At 40.9% G+C, this 21,084-nt stretch overlaps 1 protein-coding gene across 1 annotated transcript in view; it reads right to left on the bottom strand.

Moving 5' to 3' along the window:
- slc4a2b (solute carrier family 4 member 2b) overlaps positions 1 to 11,511 on the bottom strand; it is a 40,312-nt gene extending 28,801 nt beyond the window's left edge. The window contains 2 exon segments of the mRNA XM_080050229.1: positions 6,060 to 6,233; positions 11,422 to 11,511. Coding sequence (XP_079906355.1) covers positions 6,060 to 6,119 — 60 coding nt within the window. The 5' untranslated portion in view covers positions 6,120 to 6,233; positions 11,422 to 11,511.
- Between the last annotated feature and the right edge of the window lie 9,573 nt (positions 11,512 to 21,084).

The following is a 21,084-nucleotide window of genomic DNA, read 5'->3' as shown; positions in this document are numbered from 1 at the left end:
AAAAGCAACCCTAAATAAATAAATAAATAAACAGTAAAACCTTCAAATCTAAGAGTAAAATTAACATTTTACTAGGAATTAATTTGTGAACCACTCACTGATTTTTACCTTGACTTATATATGAGGATGAATCTACAAAAAGATCGACTTATTGCCTTTTTTCATTTTTTGCAGTGCAGGTTGAGTTGCTCTAAAAAAAACTGCACCACAGCTCCCACCGTAATGTTCAGACTTCAGAATTTGCATCAAAGCCCTGATCATAACAATGAGAGGCTTTAAACAATGTCAATGCTTAGGAGGTGATTCTAACTTTTTCGTCGGTAGACTGAAACTAAAGATGCGGCTTATTGGACATATATTTAGTCGCACTGTCAGTTTGCCGACATGGCTCTGTGTATTCAGGCTCGAGAAATGCAATCAGATCGTAGGAGCCTTTTCCCCCCCAACAGCGCTAACGGACAGGATATCTCCGGTTATCATTTTAGCTGTCAAACAAAATTTTTTTTTGCGCGGTGGCCCTCACCGGCGAGGTGTCACTGTGAATGACACCGTTACCAACTGTCACAGAGTTTCACCGGGTGAATCGCTGCTTCGCTCGCGCAAGGCTTTTGTGTTTCTAAGGTGATTTACCAACAGTCTTGGATGAGTGTTTTAACTTTATGCTGCATAAAGCATTGCACTGTCTGCGCCGTGTTTCATCCAGTTTGAAAAAAGGCTCCCACACTGACTCTGACACGAATCCGTTTGGTGTGTGCCGTGAAATCGGGCGTCGTAGATGTCGTCGGGCTTCTTTTGAGCCGATTGAACATGTTCGTCGGGCAGTCTTTCAGTTGGAGCAATTTGATTTGTGGAGGGCTAGCGAATCAGTGAAGCCCGGAAGTGAGGCGGGTAGCACAAACAGCTAACAACAGTTTGCCATCGTTTTAATGTGTTTGTTTGTTTCGCTCAGCGAGTACTCGCATGCATCAACCCTTGTTGACTGCTCAAAACCATGCTCGACACTCTCTGCTAAAAATGGTGCTCTTTATGGTCCATAAATATAAATACATATTTCTATCTATGTTTATGGTCTAGAGAGCCGTCCCATCATTTCCGGCTTCCGTATTTTTTCGGGCCACAATACAGATTAGCGCCGCCTGCTGTTATGGAGACATTACGTCCCGCGCAAGCGCACAGCCTACGGAAAGTCAGCAGTCGGTTTGGTGTGTTCTTTGCACTTTTTCGGCCGTGACGGGAAGACGTAGCTCCCTGAATCGGCAGTCTCCATTTTCGGGTAGTCGGACTGGTGTGTCCTGGCCTTTACATCTCTCTTTACTGCCATTTGCTGGTTTACAAGCGCGCAGCTCTTTTAAAAACACATTTCCTTAGTGTCATTTAGTTCGCCAATTTTCGGTAATGTTGTTCGGCTTTTTAACTGTTTCGGGCCGAAACCGAAAATGACTTATTTCGCCATTTTCGGCAGAACTTTTTCGGTGGCCGAATGTTCGGTGCATCCAGATACAGCCGTTGTTAGCGCAGCTTAATCCCACCAGAACAAGACACTGAATCTGAACATTGAGTTCAAGAGAAAAAGCAAAAAAAGAGACATTTGCAAACAGTATTACACTGGTTGCTGCAGGTTTCCTAATATCACTTTCTCCTGTTAATAAATAAAAAACGTCTGAAATGCTCACATGCTCAAACATCTTTCAGAATTCACCTACAGACATCTGTAACTAGTGACGCATTAGGCGAACATTAGGTAGAGATTATTACCTTGGATTTCTAATGCCTGAGAAAAGTTAATGAGCTGTTGACGAAGGAAAACACATTTCAAAAAGCAACAGAACTTGACTGAACATTAACCAGCTGCGGAGTTCGCGTAGAGGTTAAATTTACCCAAAGGACAAATAGGCCTACAGACCTAAAAAAAAAACTGTTATTTGCACTGTTTAGGCTAATGTGTATTGACTTGCTTTGGGGGATAAGAAGAACAAGCCCAAATATCTCACACAGAAACAAAGAGACAACCACGCTTTGGACTCACGTGTGTGTTACGTTGAGTCGTCTATGCTTCAATGAAACAAACTCACCTTAAAATCATAAAGGTAGTCCATCAAATTACACAGAAAGGTGCAGCGGCAGCGTAAAAATACAGCAGCAGGATAGCTGTGTTTGCTTTTCCAGGCTCGAAAGTAAAAGCAAGGAGGTGACGACCACTTTTATGGAAAACAGACAACTTGTTTCCCAATAAAGATGGACATCGTCACATGACCTGGGCTGATCTTCAGGGTAGGGACAAGATATTACTCACTTTAACAACGTTAGCCCATGCAATATCCAATCGGCGCTGTCACACACACACACACTACCGCACATTGTTAAAGGAGATAATAATTAACTTGGTGGAGTATGAGCCAAGGGAACGACCAATAACCGCAAAGGCACTGTCATACAGCAAACAGTTTTATCTCCAGTGAGCTTCTTGCTTACCAGGTCTCCTACTCGGAAGTCATACAGAAAGTTGGACTCTAGTCCACATCATCAATATGTTTCAAAAGCGTTACCTGTGTCACGGGCTATAAAAGGCAATGAAGACGTGTTGATTCAGAACTAGGCTAGACAATACCTCTATTGTGTCAATTAATACCTTCATGTAGGAGAAATCAAGTTAAAAAGGGCTTGTGCTCCTAGTATCATATTGTGCAATTGTCTGGTAAACGTTATAGCACCTATTCCAATTTTTATCTTTAAAAGACAAATGTTTTGTTTGTATACAACTAAAAAAAAAACATAGCTTTAATAAAAACACAAGTTTCCAAACTATTGACATTATAAAGAAAAGAAAAGTACATTTGATCATAAGGAATTAATTTCACCATTTGTTGGTTACTGCATTTACAACTAATGTAAATCCATTATACACAAACACTATAGAATTAAACTATCGATTTTTAGTTAGGTGGATTCAAAGGAAGACAACAAGATACTGTGTATAGTTAAAGCGACTCTTACCTTTGGTGCATTTTTACACTTTTTTTGGATTAGGTTAAAATGGTATTAATAAGGTAATTACACTCTAAAATATAAGACAGACCCACCAGGAGTAAAAACAAACAATGATTTCAATCTCATAATATTATGAAAAATATATATAAAATTCAACCAATCAAATCGTTCGGACCGAACGATTTGATTGGCCGACAGACCTGTCTGTTTGCGGTCTGCTTCTGTATTGCGCATTCTCAACTAGAGGGTTTGTTTTGATTCCACGGCAGACAGTAGCGAGTAGCGACCATTGTAGAAAAGGCCCCAACGTTCATAAGTTACAGTGTTGTTAGTTCTTACAGTGTGTTAAAATGTGTTTTGTTCAGTGTGGATAGCAGTCAGTTAGGGCCGTGACGTCAGTCGGACAGAGAGCCTGTTTAGTTTCCGTTCTCTTCTCCCTCGGTCAGATGTGTGAGCGTTGCCGCAGTAAGCGATCATTCCACATGGAAACGTGTTTATCTGAGTTTAAATGTGAATCACCCGTGTGTGAGTATGTACATGCAGTCCCGATCGCTGTTATAATATAGTTTGCATGCGATTCGCGGGTCGCAACAGCTGTTGTAACGTCTCCTCACGAGCGGAGTTTAAACCTTTGTTCTTTTCCCGCGATCTATATGCGACTGTGCCTGTGAAAGAAGGAAAATAAAGAGCGGATAAAACCCTACTCCTCCTCTCCTAGTCTCATGCTAATAGTTTGACGCCTTTGGCCATAAGTGGTATTCTGGCCGACACCTCTGAAGTGAAACCAGTGATACAAGCATGGAACGAGGGTGTGGGGGCATTGGAGGGAGGCGGGATGGTATGATAGTGCTGTAATTCTCAATTGCACGATGGGTGTGAGTCCCTTTAATGGTAATAAAGGTATCCGATTTAGTTGAATTTAAAACACCAAAAACTGATTGCCTGAAAATATTTTTCATGTTAAAATCAGCAGTAGAAATGTAATTTAAAACACAGTTTGAATGTACAATATGATATTTTGAGAGATAAGACAACAAAAACTAAGAAATAAATCATCCTTGTAAAGTAAAATATGAGAAGTAAAGTTAAATCCAAGTCCCAACCCTAAATACTCTATACCCATAATAATCTATGCCTGAACTGCTGGGGTTGGATTTCAAACTTGAACATTACTTATGTTGTTTATGTCCAGCGAAGAAGCCCTTCCATAGTCAATGTAGGTATAGATGAAGATATTGCTGACATGCCACACTGTTGTGCAACACTGGAAAGGGAAGCAGCTGACAGCAAACTGACTGAAAAAAAATACAAAGCTAAGGGAAAGCACGTATTTCCTTAATTGTTGTTGCAGTGAACAGTACAACGCAATGAAAACTGTGAGAATGTCTAAAGGACAGCTCCAACAAGAACAACATGTGCTCTTTCAGTCAGAATTGATCTCTCAAATCTTCAGAATGGACACTTCTGACTGACCATTTAATAATATTTTATATACTTCTGCTAGAAGCTGCTTCTGTGACTTGTTCCTCTGCGACTTGTTAACTGAGTGGAAAATCTCTTTCTTCCCACTGTGCTATTAACATCACTATTTCCACTCACCTACACATTCAACCCACTGCACAGTCAGCTCTCTTCAATTGGACCTCTCTTAGAAACAAATAAATATTTTACTAAACTTAAAAAAAACACGAGAAATGTGGTTAAAACAGCTAAATGCAACCCTGGAATATTCCTGGATAATTCCTGGAATGCAATCGAACGTAATAATTCCTGGAATTCACAAACCATTGCAAACTGATGATCTAGCAATATGAAGCTGTGGATTTTTCCTTTAAGCTTGTGGCATTTTCTCCTTCAGCATCTTAATCATACTGAGATGAGCTTGTTGAGAACCTCTTGGGTCAAGGAATGCTGCTTTCTTTGGCTACTCACCAGCTGTCCAACTCCCCGGGCACCATGTTTATCACATCAAACCCCCCCCCCCCCCCCCCCCCGAGCACCATGTTTATCACATCAAATCCCCCCCCCCCTCCCGAGCAATTATGTTTTTCATTATGGGCCAATATTATTTTAGTGTTTCCAACACTGGCAACCCCGTCGACTCAAAGAAAAGAGGAAGGAAACGGTTTCAGTCGTGGAACGGTTGACATTCTTCGCTGCTTTAATGAAAAGGGAAATTCAACAGGAGTCGCTCTTTGTGCAGATCTGAAGGGTTTTTGAACTATTCTGAGCTTTCTTTTTGTACTTTTGCAGTCAGAAGTACTGGATGGTGCCAGGGAACTGGCTCTATGTTGTGACTAGATTTGTACTAACATAGCTCTGCAGGGAACCGCACTGTCCAAAATACACACTGTGATGCCAGGGGGGCTGAGGCAGAAATCCAGCACAGAGAGAGAGTATAAATTGAAGTAGAGGCAAGTTTTAGAGCTGAATAGCTGCAGTCTGAGGCATGAAAAGACCATCATCTAATGCTAATTGTGAGTGTCAATCCTGAATGGCATTAAAGCCCCTGGAAATCCAAATCCATAAAATCCTTTTAACTATGTAATTTGAGGAGTTAGTTGCATTATAGAGAGCATATGAAAAGAGGTAGGCATATTTCTCAATCCAAATTAATACTAATATATAAATTATATAATAAAGATATTATCATTAAAATTTGATAAAATTATAAGAAATGCGGACTAGATGAGGTAGGCTATGCTCTGGTTCTCATGACACGGTGAGTATTTTGAACCAATCAAAACGAAAATAAAAACAATGACTGTTGGCTTGGATACCATTTGATACGGCCACGCCCACACAGTCCTGTGAAACGGACTCTAGACAGTGAAAGTTTTCTTAATAAGTTTTATAATATTTATGAACATTTATTTTCAAACTGATTTTTGCAAAAGCTTATTAAGACAACTAACTTTGATATGATATATTGGTTTTTACTATTTTTGACCAGGTTTCCAGAAACTTCGTCTGTCACCAACTTCGACTCGTGTTTTTCATCATGTGGCCAACGACACTGGATTCTGACCTGAAAGGGCCGACTCAAGCTGTTTGTGTTCGTGTGGACTTACACTGTTAATAACCGATGCCACGGCATCTGTAATCTGGTTGGGAACGGCGTGGTTGCTCATGGCTCAGCAGTGGAGTTTGCTGCTGGGGAGGCTCTGGTAAAGCTGGTTTGGATCGGTGAGGCTTTAGCCCTTCTCTTTCTCACTGGGACTCAGGCAGCTTTTGGGCAGCATAACCTGGAGACAGATACAGACATGGAGGATTTATTAAACATGAGGCAGGACATTTACAACATGAGCTTAACTGCAATACTGTAGCTGTGGGCCAGTAATCCGTCAATATGAGTTGCCATCATAAAATATAATGACAGCAGTGTGTTATACTAAGATTAAAACCTATAAGCAACACATACAAGGTTTTAAGATGGGGTCAGCGATTCTCAAGAATGCTTGTTGTCAAAATCACTTGTCGTCAAAATCAGTGAATATCTCCTCACAGGCCTAGGCTCTGTAAACTGGTATATAAAAAAGGGGAATGCAAACAAAGGAGGCCCACCGTAGCTAGCAACATGGTCATTTACAGAGCATAGGCTATGTATTAACACTGGATTTTTTTCAGGGTGCACACAGTACAGAGTACAGACGGGTAACGGATTGTAAGCAAATATTCACAGATTGTACAAGCATTCTCCAGAATCACTGACTCCATCTTTAAGTGCTGATTTGACTGATGTTATGTTGCCAAATGACTTTCTTTCAGGGCTGGACATCGGGCGTACCGGGCAATGCCCTGGACCCCCCTAGAAGGTCCAGGGTCCACGACACAGTCTCCCAAATTCCTGTGAGAAACACTGTGTGTGCATGTTTATTAAGACCAGGGGTTGTGTTCAAGCAGCCTACGCTTAATGATTTGGTCATTCATCAATAGAAACATTGTGTTGTTATCTGGCTCAGAAAGGGACCAGTCACTCATACGTTTTGGACTATAGACAAACATAGCTTTTACATGTTTGTATTGTAAGACCGCCTCTCAGAGGGCCCATCAGGACTTCCTGTATAGGGGCCCAGAATTTGGTTTGAGCTAAATGCTAACGTGAGCATGCTATCCCACTCATGCTGATGCCAAGCAGGTATAATGTTAACCATGTTAGTTAAGCGTGTTACTTTGTTTGGTAACATTTGCTAATTGGCAAATCCAATGTGCTGAAGTGCAAAGCCAGCAAAACAGAAAGCACCACGCTTTCCTGTGCTGACACTGTGACATGTGGTCAAACTAGGGAGTAATCAACAGTGTCAGGATTTCCTGGAAGCCCCTCAAGTACCTTTGAGGCCCAGGACCCGCTTCAGAAACACAATAGTCCCAAACTGAATGGCGTTTTTATGATGAAGTGATAACGCATAAAAAATAACATTGTACTTGAATGAGGCATGATGGCAACAATGGCGGAAGAAGGACGTGCCAACATTTTTATTTTCTAAATCTGAATTTTAAAGCCCTGTAGGTCTTCCTCCTTGCCATTCGAGGTCATTAACCATTAGTGCCCGATAAGAGCCTGATAACACAGTGCTACTGTGCAGAGGACCATTTGATAAGCGGCGGCACGTGCCTCCGTTAACCTCCACCTCCGTCACTCTCGAGTGTCCATTGTGCAGCGTATGACCCCGGGAATACAAAAACAACTGCTAGAGATTTTTGCAGAAATGGTACAAAATGTTTAAGAAGATCAACCACAAGGAGGATTGTAAAGTAAATGAGTCATATGCTGAGACACCATCATAAAGATATAGATCTTGATAAAGCTGAAACAATAAATCTATCAAGTTGTCAAGTTTTTTTTGTAAAAAGTTCCAAACACTCTTTTGTCGAGGCTTCTCAGATGTGAATATATGCTGGTCTTCTTAAATGATAATAAATCAATCATTTTTGGGTTTAGGACTGTCGCTCAGCCCTAATAAGAAATTTGAAGAAGCCAATTTGGGATTTGGGAGATGCGACATGCATTTTTGACTATTTTAATATGCAATACACCATACAAGAAATGGATCAATCAACTGCTGCCCCAGTTCTTGATAAAATAACCTCAATTTTGGCTGCAGATATCAACTGACATTTGCATGACTTGGTATAAAGTACAACCGACACTGAGGATCTATTTCATAACATTTTATATTCAAATTTCATTGACACAAACAATAAAACCTTTGCTTTACAGTTATTGAATTAGTGGCCTTGTTAACAGAACAGCGGTCTAAAAGCGTTGGAGGGCCCTCTTTCGGTTCACTTTCCAGTGTCACAGTCACACCAGCCTAGCTCTTTGACAGCAGCTATCAACGAACCGATAAGCTTCCCTTGTGCCAGGGCACAATCATATCAATGACCTTGTTGACAACGAGGGATTTCCAAGAGGTGCAGTTGCTGTATGTTTCATTAAAACACAATCAATGACACAAGATTAAATACAAGTACGGAAATGAACGACGTGTATGTTTTTAACTGTGGATTTAACAAAGACATTGTATGAAACCAAGACTCGAGACTACGTGTTTGCAATGCTCCTCGTTTGCTCTGCCATAATGGGAATCACTGACTGCACCAAGCTGTTCTACTCAGAATAATAACTTTACCTAGTTTAAGGGATTGCAGTTGGTTCGCTAATGCCGATAAAAAGGAGCCTATTGGAGTTAGCTCGGGGGTGTTTGAAGATTACTTTCTCAGTAAACCTAGAGCCCACCACATTGGAAGAGGCAGGGTTGGCTACACAGGGATAAAGTTACAGAACCCTGGGATACGGAGCACAAAGCATGGGAACCAGCTAACCTACCTCAGGGCATGTCTGCAATACCACCGGTAACAATAATGATCGGAAGAATAAAACAATAACACCATTTTCAATTGTCTTGATTTTTTGAAAAGCATAGTCTTACAATTATATTGTTTTTGTCAGCACTTAAGGACTTCATAAGAAGGAACTGGTTGTCCCTTGTGTAATAGCTGAAATGACCACTATGGACATGGGCGAATGCTGTCAGTGCGAGATGAAGTGAGGACAAGATGCTCTGTATTCCTCCTGGAAGAAGTTTGTCACACCTTCCCAAATCCAACAAGAAGCCCACTGACTCACAAACTGTTCCTAAAAACAAGATGAGTGTGTTGTTTGTTTTACACTTCAAAACTTTTCCATGCAATTCTTAGTCTAAGCTTCAAATGTGTCGTATTCACAGCTTCATGTGTGTGCCCGGGAGGAAGGAAGTATGAAAACAGGAAGAAAAAGCCACAGCTTGACGGACGGCCGTCAGGAGGAGCTACATGCTTAAATACAAAATAGCAACAGGGCACTTTGGGATTATTTTTCTAGTGTATACTGTCGGATCTTAGAACAAGTTTACTAAAACACATCTGGGTTAATGCAAAATGTGTCAGTGTCCACCCTGTGACATTATATGTCACAGCATGACAAGCTGTCACCGTCATCTTCACGTGTCCCTCCTAGAAAAGTCACCAGTATACAGTCAGGATCACATGACTAGATGCCTTTGCCCGAGGACTACAGGGCAGTTTGTGTCTAAACTACCATGGATGTAGCATATTTACCTTAAATCTCTAGGTCCAAAGTCCCACATTTTACTTATTATTAGGTATGTAAACAACATTTGCTGAATACACTAACCCTTAAAGCTCTTCTGACTATATGTCAAAGTTCCTCCCATCTATTATTTGATCATCATCGCAATGATTCTGGGGAACTAGCATTTACTTTTGCAGTTATTTACAGGCCAATTTCATTAGGGCAAGCTAAACCAATCTATTCGGAAATTTGTCTGAATATCACCGAAATGTTGACATTTATGCCATATCGAGGACGGTGATGACTCAAGAACCTGACTTTGGCCTTTTGTTTTGTCATTATTAAGATCAGTGGCATGCACTTGGTGGTGACTCATCTCCCCCCACCAACAGTGCACACAAGACCTGAAAATGTCCAGTCTCCATGAACATGCCCTGCTCACCCCCAAGATTGCATTTGTCTCCTTTTACTAGCAAAACAAAGCATGTTACGGATATCTTCTAGGGAATAGGAGAACAAAAAGTGAGGAACAAAAGTCGGATGTTAGCCTGGCACTCTCAACATAATGCCTCTTTTGAAATTTGAGATGGTTTATTTAGGGCATTCTTAAATTTCGTGTTCCATTTGGGACAAATATCAAATATCAAAAGGAGAGCTCTGCATGAGGGGACTAAAGAAGAGGTGAGTCAGCACTAAATGTCCACCGAACAAATGTATGACAATCGACTGAGTTGCAAGAGCTTTTCACTGTAGGGCATGATTGGCATTTAAATTTTGTTTTTTTACAACTTCTTCACTGTGATTTCATAGAACTCTTGACGATGCGGGCCAGCACGCGTCTCAACCCAGTCATTTGCCTGGACACCAAAACCCGTCCTGACTTCACTCAGCAGCTTGGCACACAAGTGTCGACCACAAGACTGCGTTCTCATCTACAAATTCTATCAAAAAAGGGCATAATTAAAGAAAAAGTTCAATAAACTGCACACGCTGCCAATATAAAAAGAAATGCTTAGTGGCCAGAAATAGAAGCTTGATCACAATGTCCAAAACCTCAACAAACGCACACAGGCCTGTGATTCCAAAAGCTGGACAATGACAAGGGAGGAAAGGAGCAGTTCAAAGTTTCATTAGAGAACCGGGTTTGCAAAGAACAAGATAATGTGCCATTTTTCTTCTTTTTGTTTGTTTAGCAGGCGATGCTTGTTTAAAGAAACACATTGTTTTAGCTCCAATTAGTGACTTGAAGATCATTTGTGGCCTTAATGTTTTATCTAACACAATAACGTTCTCAGCGCTTGCTGTAAGTCAACACTATTATGGCCCGTTTAAGAGGCATCAGGATGTTGGAAAAACTGAAATAGGTCAAACAGAGAGCGGTTTAAGGAGACACTTGAGAGATTGGTTTTGATCGGACCGCTGCGTTTAGAGGGGCATCACTTCCCCAAACATGTCCTTTCATGGCTCTAATTTAAAATGGATAACTGGGGAAAAGATATGTTTGTCTTACAAAAGGAAGGCAAGTGAGCTGAGGGAGGAAAAGTTGTTTTTTTCAGCTGTGAAACCTGCTGGAACTAAGCAGGATTTGTTTACAGTGGTTCCCCGTGGTACGAGCTTTAGTCAGCTCTACCCACTCACTCCTCACGTCAACTGGATATTGAGAGAGTGTGACACTAACAGGAACTTGATCTGACAAACAACTGCTGATCCCCTAATTGAGGACTCAACCATATAAACAGTGAATGAAATTGACAATTAAGTTAATTAAAAAACAAGCAGTACAAAGAGACACAGACACAATGAAACAACTTGAAAACTGTACAAGAAATACAAAAAGAGATCGATAATCGTGCCCATACCTTTGTGTGCTTACAGCAGAGAAGCCACCGCAGACATTGTAGTGCAATTCTGAACTCTGCCGTGAAGAGAGAGAGAGTGACCCCGTGGCCGGTCAGAGTGCAGGACAAAAGCAAATAGGAGGGAGAGGGAAGAGAGACAAAAAGGAGCGAGAGTTAGAGATGTGTGCAGCCGAGTGTCCTCTCAGACCAACGTGCATGGACTGATAGCAGCAGCCTTCCTCCCCGGGATTATGTTTCCTCCTCCAGCCTGCTGACAAGTAGCCATGTGACTCCAGGACCCATTCAACACTGACTGCTGCCCAGACGTGTCCGTTTTACACACACACACACACACACACACACACACACACACACACACACACACACACACACACACACACACACACACACACACACACACACACACACACACACACACACACACACACACACACACACACACACACACACACACACACACACACACACACACACACACACACACACACACACACACACACACACACACACACACACACACACACACACACACACACACACACACACACACACACACACACACACACACACACACACACACACACACACACACACACACACACACACACACACACACACACACACACACACACACACACACACACACACACACACACACACACACACACACACACACACACACACACACACACACACACACACACACACACACCTTGTTTTAGACCAGTGATTACCAGCTTAGTTGTTCTTGTTACATCTTCAAACAAAGCAAAGCTTATTGCTTTAAGCATTGTCATTGTAAGCATGTTTGCAGCACAATGACGTTAATGATTAACTAAGCACCACATGTAATAGACTGAAGACAAAGAACAAGGGTAAAGTGCTGATGTTTAATGTTTACCATGTTCATCATCTTGGTTTAGCATATTAGCAGGCTAACATTTGCTATTTAGAAGTTAAAACAAAGTATAGCTGAAGACTGACAGGGAGTGGAATATCATTTGTTTTGCAGGTATAACTGAAGTATTAGACAAATTAAAAGGTTGGACAGATGGTGGCGCCATATGCTAAGACACAGGATCAACAAAGTTATAACAATATATGCTAAAATCAACCTTCAAAACTTAAAATGTTAACCTTATGGTGGCGTTGTAGGAAAAGTCAGGGGGCATCCGAAGATACATCATCTGGGAAACATGCATGCCTGTATAAAATGGCATGGCAACCAATTCAATAGTTATTGATATATTTTTATTCTGTATTTGACCAAAGTGCTGACTCGCGCTGCAAGACTAATAGCTAAAAATGCCCACAAAATAATCAATTACTTAGAAAAAAGGAGCATTGTAAATTGGTTGGCAGTAGTATGGCGACATTGTATGGCCCTTTCATCAGATGAGGATTACACATTGTGTTTCCCCATTGGAAACACTTTATCTCTTCCTCAATCTACAGGAGTGCCGTGAACTCATTCTGCAACAGAGACAATAGGTGACCAGCTAGTTAATAAAAGGCTTTTGGACATAAATAACATTTTTTTTTTAAAAAGCTCGTCATGAAAGGGAGTGCCACCAAACCCTGGTTTACCACCACTCACAAGCAAATGAATGGGATCTCTCATGAGTCATTGTGTATCATTTTTCTCGTGAAGGGCATTGCAACTTTGCCAGGAAGCTTCCGAGCATCACAATCGATATTCTGAAATAAGGAACGATTGTGTGTCAAATGTCAAACTTTTTTTTTTTACAGTTCAAATTTCAAAATTAAAACTCGTACACAATAATAATCATTTAGAACGGCATGTTTTAGTTTTTTTATAATTGTGCACAGAATTGAGTTGAACTCAAAGACAATACAGTATTCTTAATAAGTCTTTAATTGTTAGTATCATCAATGTTTTGGTTCCACCTGGACTTTCTGCCTGTGCTGCTAAAATATATATTTGAGGGTAAACGTTCCTTCAAATATGCTACTACACCCTGGCATGCCACAGCCTCTTAGTGTATTTGGCAATGGAAAAATATAAACTTGTCATGTCATGGAAGAATCAATACTATTACACAATTAATCCCACCTAAAGTCATAAAAGCCACCAGATTAATTGTGTTTTGCAGCGAACAAAGAACAGTCCTGTGATCTTAACAGGTTGCTTACCCGTTTGCCAAATAATAAAGTGCTGCATTCCACATCAGCTTATATGAGCCTTAGGGCTAAAGAAATAACCAACATCAGGAGGTATGCGTTGATGTGTGTGTGTGTGATATAATTGTTTGTCCGTGGAGTCACATGCATGTCTTGCGGGGGGAAAAATAAATACAGTCAAAGTCGCAAGCAGCTAAAATTGAAGTCCACTTCAAAGTCTGGGGCTTTCCTCAATCCCAACACTGTGCTGATAATAGCATTATCCGCTGTGGTCAGCTATATAAAGAGGTGTGACTTTATGCCTGGCCGGACAACTCTTCCCCAAACCTGACCAACAGACCAGACCACATGCCATTTCACAACGACTAACCTGCAAGGAAGAGAAACACTGCTTTCATTATTGTTTGCTTGAGCCAATGTTTAGTTTGTTTGGCTAGGTATGTTGAAATAAGACACAAACAGCTATAACCAAAACGCTGTTGTGTGAATGTCAAAACACACTTTCGATGCTTAAAAAGGAACAAAAAGATTTAAAAAAATCTTTAAAAAAAAAAGACTTAAGGTGGAGTCTGCATTTATGAACAATGCTTAATCCACTACGACTTGTCTGTACTGTGTGCACACTGAAAAAAATCCAGCGTTAATACACATCCTAGGCTCTGTAAACTGGTGTGTAAACAAAGGCAGAGACAGAGCCTAGGCGGTGTATTAACACCAGAATGTTGTTCAGTGCACACACAGTAAGGACAGGTAGCGGGTCGTAATGAGATGTTCACTCATTTTGAAAAAAGTGATTTGACAAAAAAGGTTCTCCAGAATCGCTGACCCCACCTTTAATTACAAAGTTTTTCTAACTTTCATTACAAAACCATAGATAGTTTATAAAAACAAAAACCCATCAAGCCTTCAAAACAAGTCTGCTAGTCCGTATTCCTACAGCACACTCAAGTGTTTCAACCAAGACAACCGGTTTACTTTACAGAGGCCGGCGTATCATGTCAAATAGGTCACCACTACAATTGAAACAATAGAAACCCACGCCTCGGTGCCGCCCCCTTCCACTCAAAGTCTTCTGTGCAGCTTGGTAAAGCAAAGACTGACCTCTATGGAGATAGAATAGGCTGCTGCCCTGTTTGTAGATCTCTATGGGGATTTGAACGCAGCGTGTGTTGATGACTGATGCCTCCGTTTGCCTCCGTGTGTTTTAGCCTGAAATAGCTCAGGAGTTTTAGAAGTCACCCAGCCACGTCCTCCAGTCTTTCAACGAGCAGACTTCTCTGTACCTCCCTGCTACGCTCTCCACGGCCCAGTGGTCGCATTAACGTCCCTCAGGGGTTTGGCAGGGTCCAGCACTTCAGCATGACTGTGCTAAGTTATGTGCACATTGTCGCTGGAATACGTCCAGTCTCACACACAGTTAACAGCTGCACTCATGGCCATCTTTAACTGGCTCTACTTTGTCCTGTCAGAGGGGGCTCCAGCCAGCAACAGCAACTGTGCTTACAGCTAAGGCAGCACCTGTCTGTGGCGTGAAGGGGGATTGAGGAGGCAATCGAACCACGGCCGGCAGCTTATTTAATGCCGGCCCATTGTTCTCTATTCCAGAAAAAGAAAAAGCAATCACCACTCAAGCATTTTTATACCTTCAAGCAAGAGGATCGGCTTGTTTGGAATGCCGCAGGAGGCCACTGTGCAACTTTTTGAAATGGAAACAAATGTGCAACTTTGGGCAGGAAATTTGAGACATCAAAAGGTCAGAGTAACAAGTTTAATCAGTGAGTCAGAATCACATTCAAGAGGGAGGGTGAATACTACTTAACACCTACACGTGCAAGTCAATGAAGAGCTTATGTGACGTTTAACGAAGAAGGCCACATTCAAGCATCACTTAAAGGTGCAGTCAATGACTCAGGAAAACACTTGTTTTTAAAATAACGTTATAAGAACCAGTGAATATCTCCTCACGATCTGCTACATGTCAGTACTGTGTGTGCGCTGAAACCCCGGCCTGGGCTCACTTTGTTGCATATCCTTTGTTTACATACCAATCTACGGAGCCTAGGCTGTGTATTATTCACACCAGATTTATTTTCAGCGCACACAGTACGAACAGGTAGCGAAATGTGAGGTGATATTCACCGATTTTGACAAAAGTTATTTTGAAAACAAACGTTTTCCAAGAATCACTGACTCAACCTTAAATACAATTTAAGTCAATATAGCTTTTGCACATTAACTGATTTGTAGATTGGACAAACAGTTACTTTTACAGTTCCAGACCCACAGGGCAACATTCATTCAGATAGAAGTGTACAGTACGTTTCTGCTGTAAACAGCTGTCTGCTGCAGCTGGAACTAATGAGAGCGAAGACACTGAACCAAAACAGTAAAGTTGCAGGACATGAATCCAAAGCAATGAGCTGAAAGTTGCTAAAACAAGGGGAATTGTGGAACTGTTGGATGGTAATAGCCTGTAGATTTAAAACCACAATGAGCTACATCCACATTACACAGTCATTTGATCCATTGATAATATAAAAGATATTGATTTGTGCAGCTTTTAAAGTCTCAGGTATCAATATGATGTCAGCCTCAAACAACCCAAACCTTGCATCTGCACTTAAGACTGTATTCTTGTAATGATTATTTTCCTGTAAATTTGGATAAATAATAAAGTCTGTGTAGAGGAATAACAACGCTGTGCTTTATGACCCTTAGGAATTATACATCCATCCGAGAGACAATGAGACAGTTAAACTAAGATCAAAACAAAGGGGAAATCTACATTGTGGGCCAAGGCCTGCAGCATTTTCTATTTATTTTTTAATGTCATAACAGAAGATTTATTGACCAGCTCTTAGTTTTGTTACACTCTGGTCACGTCCAGCTCCTGCAGTGTTAGGGTGTGGCACTCTCTCCTCCAGCACCGCTGCAGCTGCACCAGCCACACTAAAGGTAAAGCTGCATGTTCTCACACAACACACGGTAATTGTGGAGCTGTGACCCGCTGAACTTTGTAATGACTGTATTTACTCTCAGGAGACTCAGACTGGGACGGGAATAAAACATCCCCCCCGGGCTCCCACAACTTAAACAAAAGGCTTTAAAATCTCATACTACGCTCCAACACAAATGGGCCATTTATCCCATTTCCTGGGAAACGACATAATGTGATTCGTAATTCGCCAGTGAAGACTACAGGAAAATTCAAACTTACACTCTGGCAGGAAAGGATGCAAGGAAGTGGGGAGAGGATGCTTGTTCAAGTCCCATATATACTAGAACGTATAATTAAACGTTTTGAAAGGGACTACAAACTCCAGACAGCTTAATGAGGTTTTATGTAGGAGGTCAGTAGTCCAAACGTTGCACGTTCCAAGTTGTACGGCAAAGGCGCTTAATGGTTATTAAATGCAACTTAGTAGGCTGTAGCAGAACAACAGCCAAGCGAGCAAACTGAATTGTTGACAATGATGTGACTCCACGATTCCTAATAGAAAAACCCTAAAATAATAGTGTTTAGTTTAGATGTTTAGCGTGGATGTGTTTATGGACAAACTGCTGGGTCTGTTTATCTACAGTGGGGAAGGTAAAATAAACATGAAGAGCTGAGAGGCCATGATTATAAAAAAAAAAAAAAAAAAAAAAAAAAAAAAAAAAAAAAAAAAAAAAGAATAGAGCGTATTATCTGGCCCTTTCCCTTCCTTGTCTTCTGCATGACCAAGTAATTCGCAGCAGGAATGTGGAGGCACTCTACTAAACTGTTTGAGCTTTGGCATTCTGTCCCCCTCTTTCTCTAGCAAAAAAAGCACGCAATCAGTTTAGAATAAGTCTGTTTGACGTATTCCACTGAGCCGAAGGAAAACAAATAAAGGACGAGACTGTGGCCGCACAGATAAGATGGATCGAGCTGATGTGTTCAAAAGCAGGATTTAAAAAAGGACAAAAGGAAGCTGCTGAACAGCTCTGGAATTTGAGAGTGCAAATTTCTCCCCTCACCCCTCACTCCCAAAAAGATCGAACAAGGTCAGATTAACCAAGACAAACATTTCAGATGCCGCCGTTGTGCCAGTCCTTGAATCCTCAGGTTTCGGAAGGCGAGAGAACAAAACGTCACAGTGGTTTTATTTACTTGAGATGTAATGATCTGTAGGAAGAGATAATCGACTTATCCTGTGTCTCGGCTTGACATCAAAGTAAAATGATCTCCTGGAATAACCTGCAGCAGCGTATGGATATGAATATACTGCCGAGTCAGCAGAGGAGACCATGCATCCTTCCTCCATCCTGCCCAGAGGCCGTGCCCCTGACATCTGTCATGTGACAGATAAACTGTTCTGGGGTCAGGGTTTCCAGACCTGAGGTGCAGGGACCTGGAGGGACATTTCTAATGGGATTGCATGCATCTTATATGTTACTTACAACAGGTGCAAACGTGATCCAACGATTGATCAATTGATATGATCTAGAGATAAGTGCTTGGTTCACTGACTTTTTCTGTCACATGCCCCTTTAGAAGCTAAACAAATCCTCCCCAATGCATAACGTGATCGCATTATCAATTGGGAACTGACTAAATAAGCCACGTTTGTCATTAGTTTCTGCTATGCAAATGAAATGCCTTTTCCCAAACAGAGTTTTCAGTCTGATTGATGGAGTGCTGCTGAGATGATATTCCTTCTGGAATATTCTTCCATCTCTGGAAAGGACTTCCAAAGTTCTCTTTGGACTTTAGGGCTTGATTGTTGTCTTGAAATTCACCCTAATGCACCCCTACTTGATTGGAGTGTGCCTTTCTAAACTATGGCCAATCAATTTGTTTTGCCACAAGTGAACTCCAAACAAGTTATAGACATATTTCATGGATAATTGAAGCAAACAAGATGCAACTGACCACATTCGGAATGCCAGAGCAAAGGGTCTTAATACTCATGGGTTGTTGGATCAGGAAAAATGGCAATTTTATCCATTAAAATCTACAAAACAAAATGTGCACACAGTGAGGGGTCTGAATAATTTCTTAAACCACTGTATGGCTGAATAATCCTGTCCATATGCTTCTTGATAGCCCCCACCTCCCTCCCCCCATCATCACAAATGCTGTGGCCATTTTTCATTATGTGGACACACTACAGGAGAATGTTTAATTGCTCTCCCTCATTAGTGTGTCCTGCTCCACTTGTATCTTCAAAGCGAGTGAACAACAAACCAACAAAACAAAAAACCTCAGATGGATGTCAATGGGTTGTGACCTAGGGGTCTTGGGAAATAATTTGTCATGATGAAACAATGAGTCGATCTGTGAATGTATAGCCCAAGTCTATGTCTATGTGGATAATAATGAATCGAAAATGCTTCTCAGATGAGAGAATTGAGTTTCTATTTCATAATATCTTAAATTTAATGTCGTTGGGTTTTTGAATGTTGGTGTCCCCCGCCCCTTACATCTGTTTTTTCACCATTTTCTGACATAATAAAAAAATAAATAATAATTTAGTTTTTTATAGAAAATATCAGGAAGATGCAGCCCTGTTATCACCATCTCTGCACTTTGCAGGCAGGCTGTGTATTCATCTTGAAATAATTCGCCAATGACCGATCTTGATGATGTCACTTATGATCAGACTAATTAGCCTACATGTCAAGCTGCTGTACAGACAAGCAAATGAATGAACGAATCAATAACTGAAGATTTCCACATCCCCAAATCGCTCCACTATGCCTTTGTGAAAGCCTTGGTCAGGTCAGTTTAAAAAAAAAAAAAAAAGACCTCATACACATGTTCAACTCATACAAACCACCACTAAGCTACTGTCAGGAGGAGTGACCGCTAGCTTGCTATGATGAGGAACTCCTCGAACATCAGCATCATCTGCAAATACGCTTACCACAACAAAACTGAAAGTCCGAGCACGTTTCAAAGACTTTCCCCCGTTTATTACCTGGTCAACGAGTCAAGGAACAAAGCGAAGTCATCCACCATCAGCACAAGCAGACTTTGAATGCATGTGTGGCAGTTCAGTGTCTGTCACTGTCGCGTCTTCACGGGGAAATAAGTCAACACTCGAGACTTAGATCATAGCCTTCAAAATAACGATAGTTCAAAGCCGTCAAAAGAACAAAGGGAAATATAAAAACGCCTTTTCACACGGCGAAATCCTTGCGAGGCTTACAATAACTCGCACATTCTGGCTTATTTACTCACCGGTGCCTGGTGCCCTCCTCAAACTCTCTTGAATGACTTGGCTCAACCTGTGTCAGACCGCTAAAATAAGAACACCTTTACTTCCGGTAGAAGATTCAAAATAAATCCCCTGTGTCACGACTGAAAGCGAATGCGGGCGTGTACTGTGGTGAAACCACACCATTATATGTAAGAATGTATATATGTAAATTAAATATACCAGGACACGCGTTACAGCATGAAACGCATATCTACGGTTTTCATTTACTTTTATGTTGAAGGCAACCTTAATTATTTCCGGTTTTTCACTTTAAATACTTGCAGCTTGTTGCCGTGTTCTCTTCAGAAAGAAATTGCTGCGCGTGCGTGAATGATGACTCATATTTGTGATGAAGGCCTGAGGGCGTACGTCGTTCCGTTATGATGCTCATGACATCCAGCTGCATCAGGAAAATATCATACGTCGATAAACCTTCTTTAGTTGCTTTGTGACGTAAATTGAAATGCAAAATTAGTATTATTTTCCAAGCAAGTAGCTCCTTGGAGAACTGACAATGTTTCATAATTATATTTATCTTTATAAAACAAATTAAATCCAAGCACTGAAACAATCCCCCCCCCCCAAAAAAATACAATTAAGTAGCCTATTGGGGATAATAAAATATCCAAAAGATACAATTAGTTTTGATTGTAGATGGAGATTTTAAGAAGAAAAACATCATACAATTTCTAAATCATTTTCTAAAAGAAAGAGCTTTATTTTCATAAGAAATTAAGTTTAAAAATCATGTACAAATAAAGCTGTGTCTACTAATAAGAGCCTCAATGTAGTGTGCATGGTAGTATGTCTTGATGGAACAAAGTGTCAACATATAGATTAATGACCTTTTGACTCAAATGTTGCATCATTCTCATAATGTATTCTATGCATAATTCCAAATTAATATGAGTCATCTCATTACCACAGTATCAAGGATCCACCATCATTTCTATATGTTTTCACATCTGGTCCATGATGCCTTGCCATTGCTTATATCTGTCATTCTATGCTTGACCAGCAGATGTCCTCCTACTTCTGCTCTGTAGTCAGCTGACCATCACCTGTTTGCACCTGTTTTTTATATGCTATCTTTTATCTTTTTTATATGTTTGCACACCTATCCCCTCAGTCCCCTAATTATTCACCCAGTATAAATGCCAAACCTTTTGCACACTCTTTGACGGATGCCGGATCATTTGCGCTTAGTAGCTATAGTGATCCAACACTTGTTTGGCCCATATTTTAATGATCTCTGCCCGTTCTTTGTTTTTTCTAATCTGCCTTCCTGCCTCTAAGT

Source organism: Ammodytes marinus, assembly GCF_949987685.1.
Source record: "Ammodytes marinus genome assembly, chromosome: 21".
NCBI classification, from domain to species: Eukaryota; Metazoa; Chordata; class Actinopteri; order Uranoscopiformes; family Ammodytidae; genus Ammodytes; species Ammodytes marinus.
This window is presented reverse-complemented; position numbering and strand designations above follow the sequence as displayed.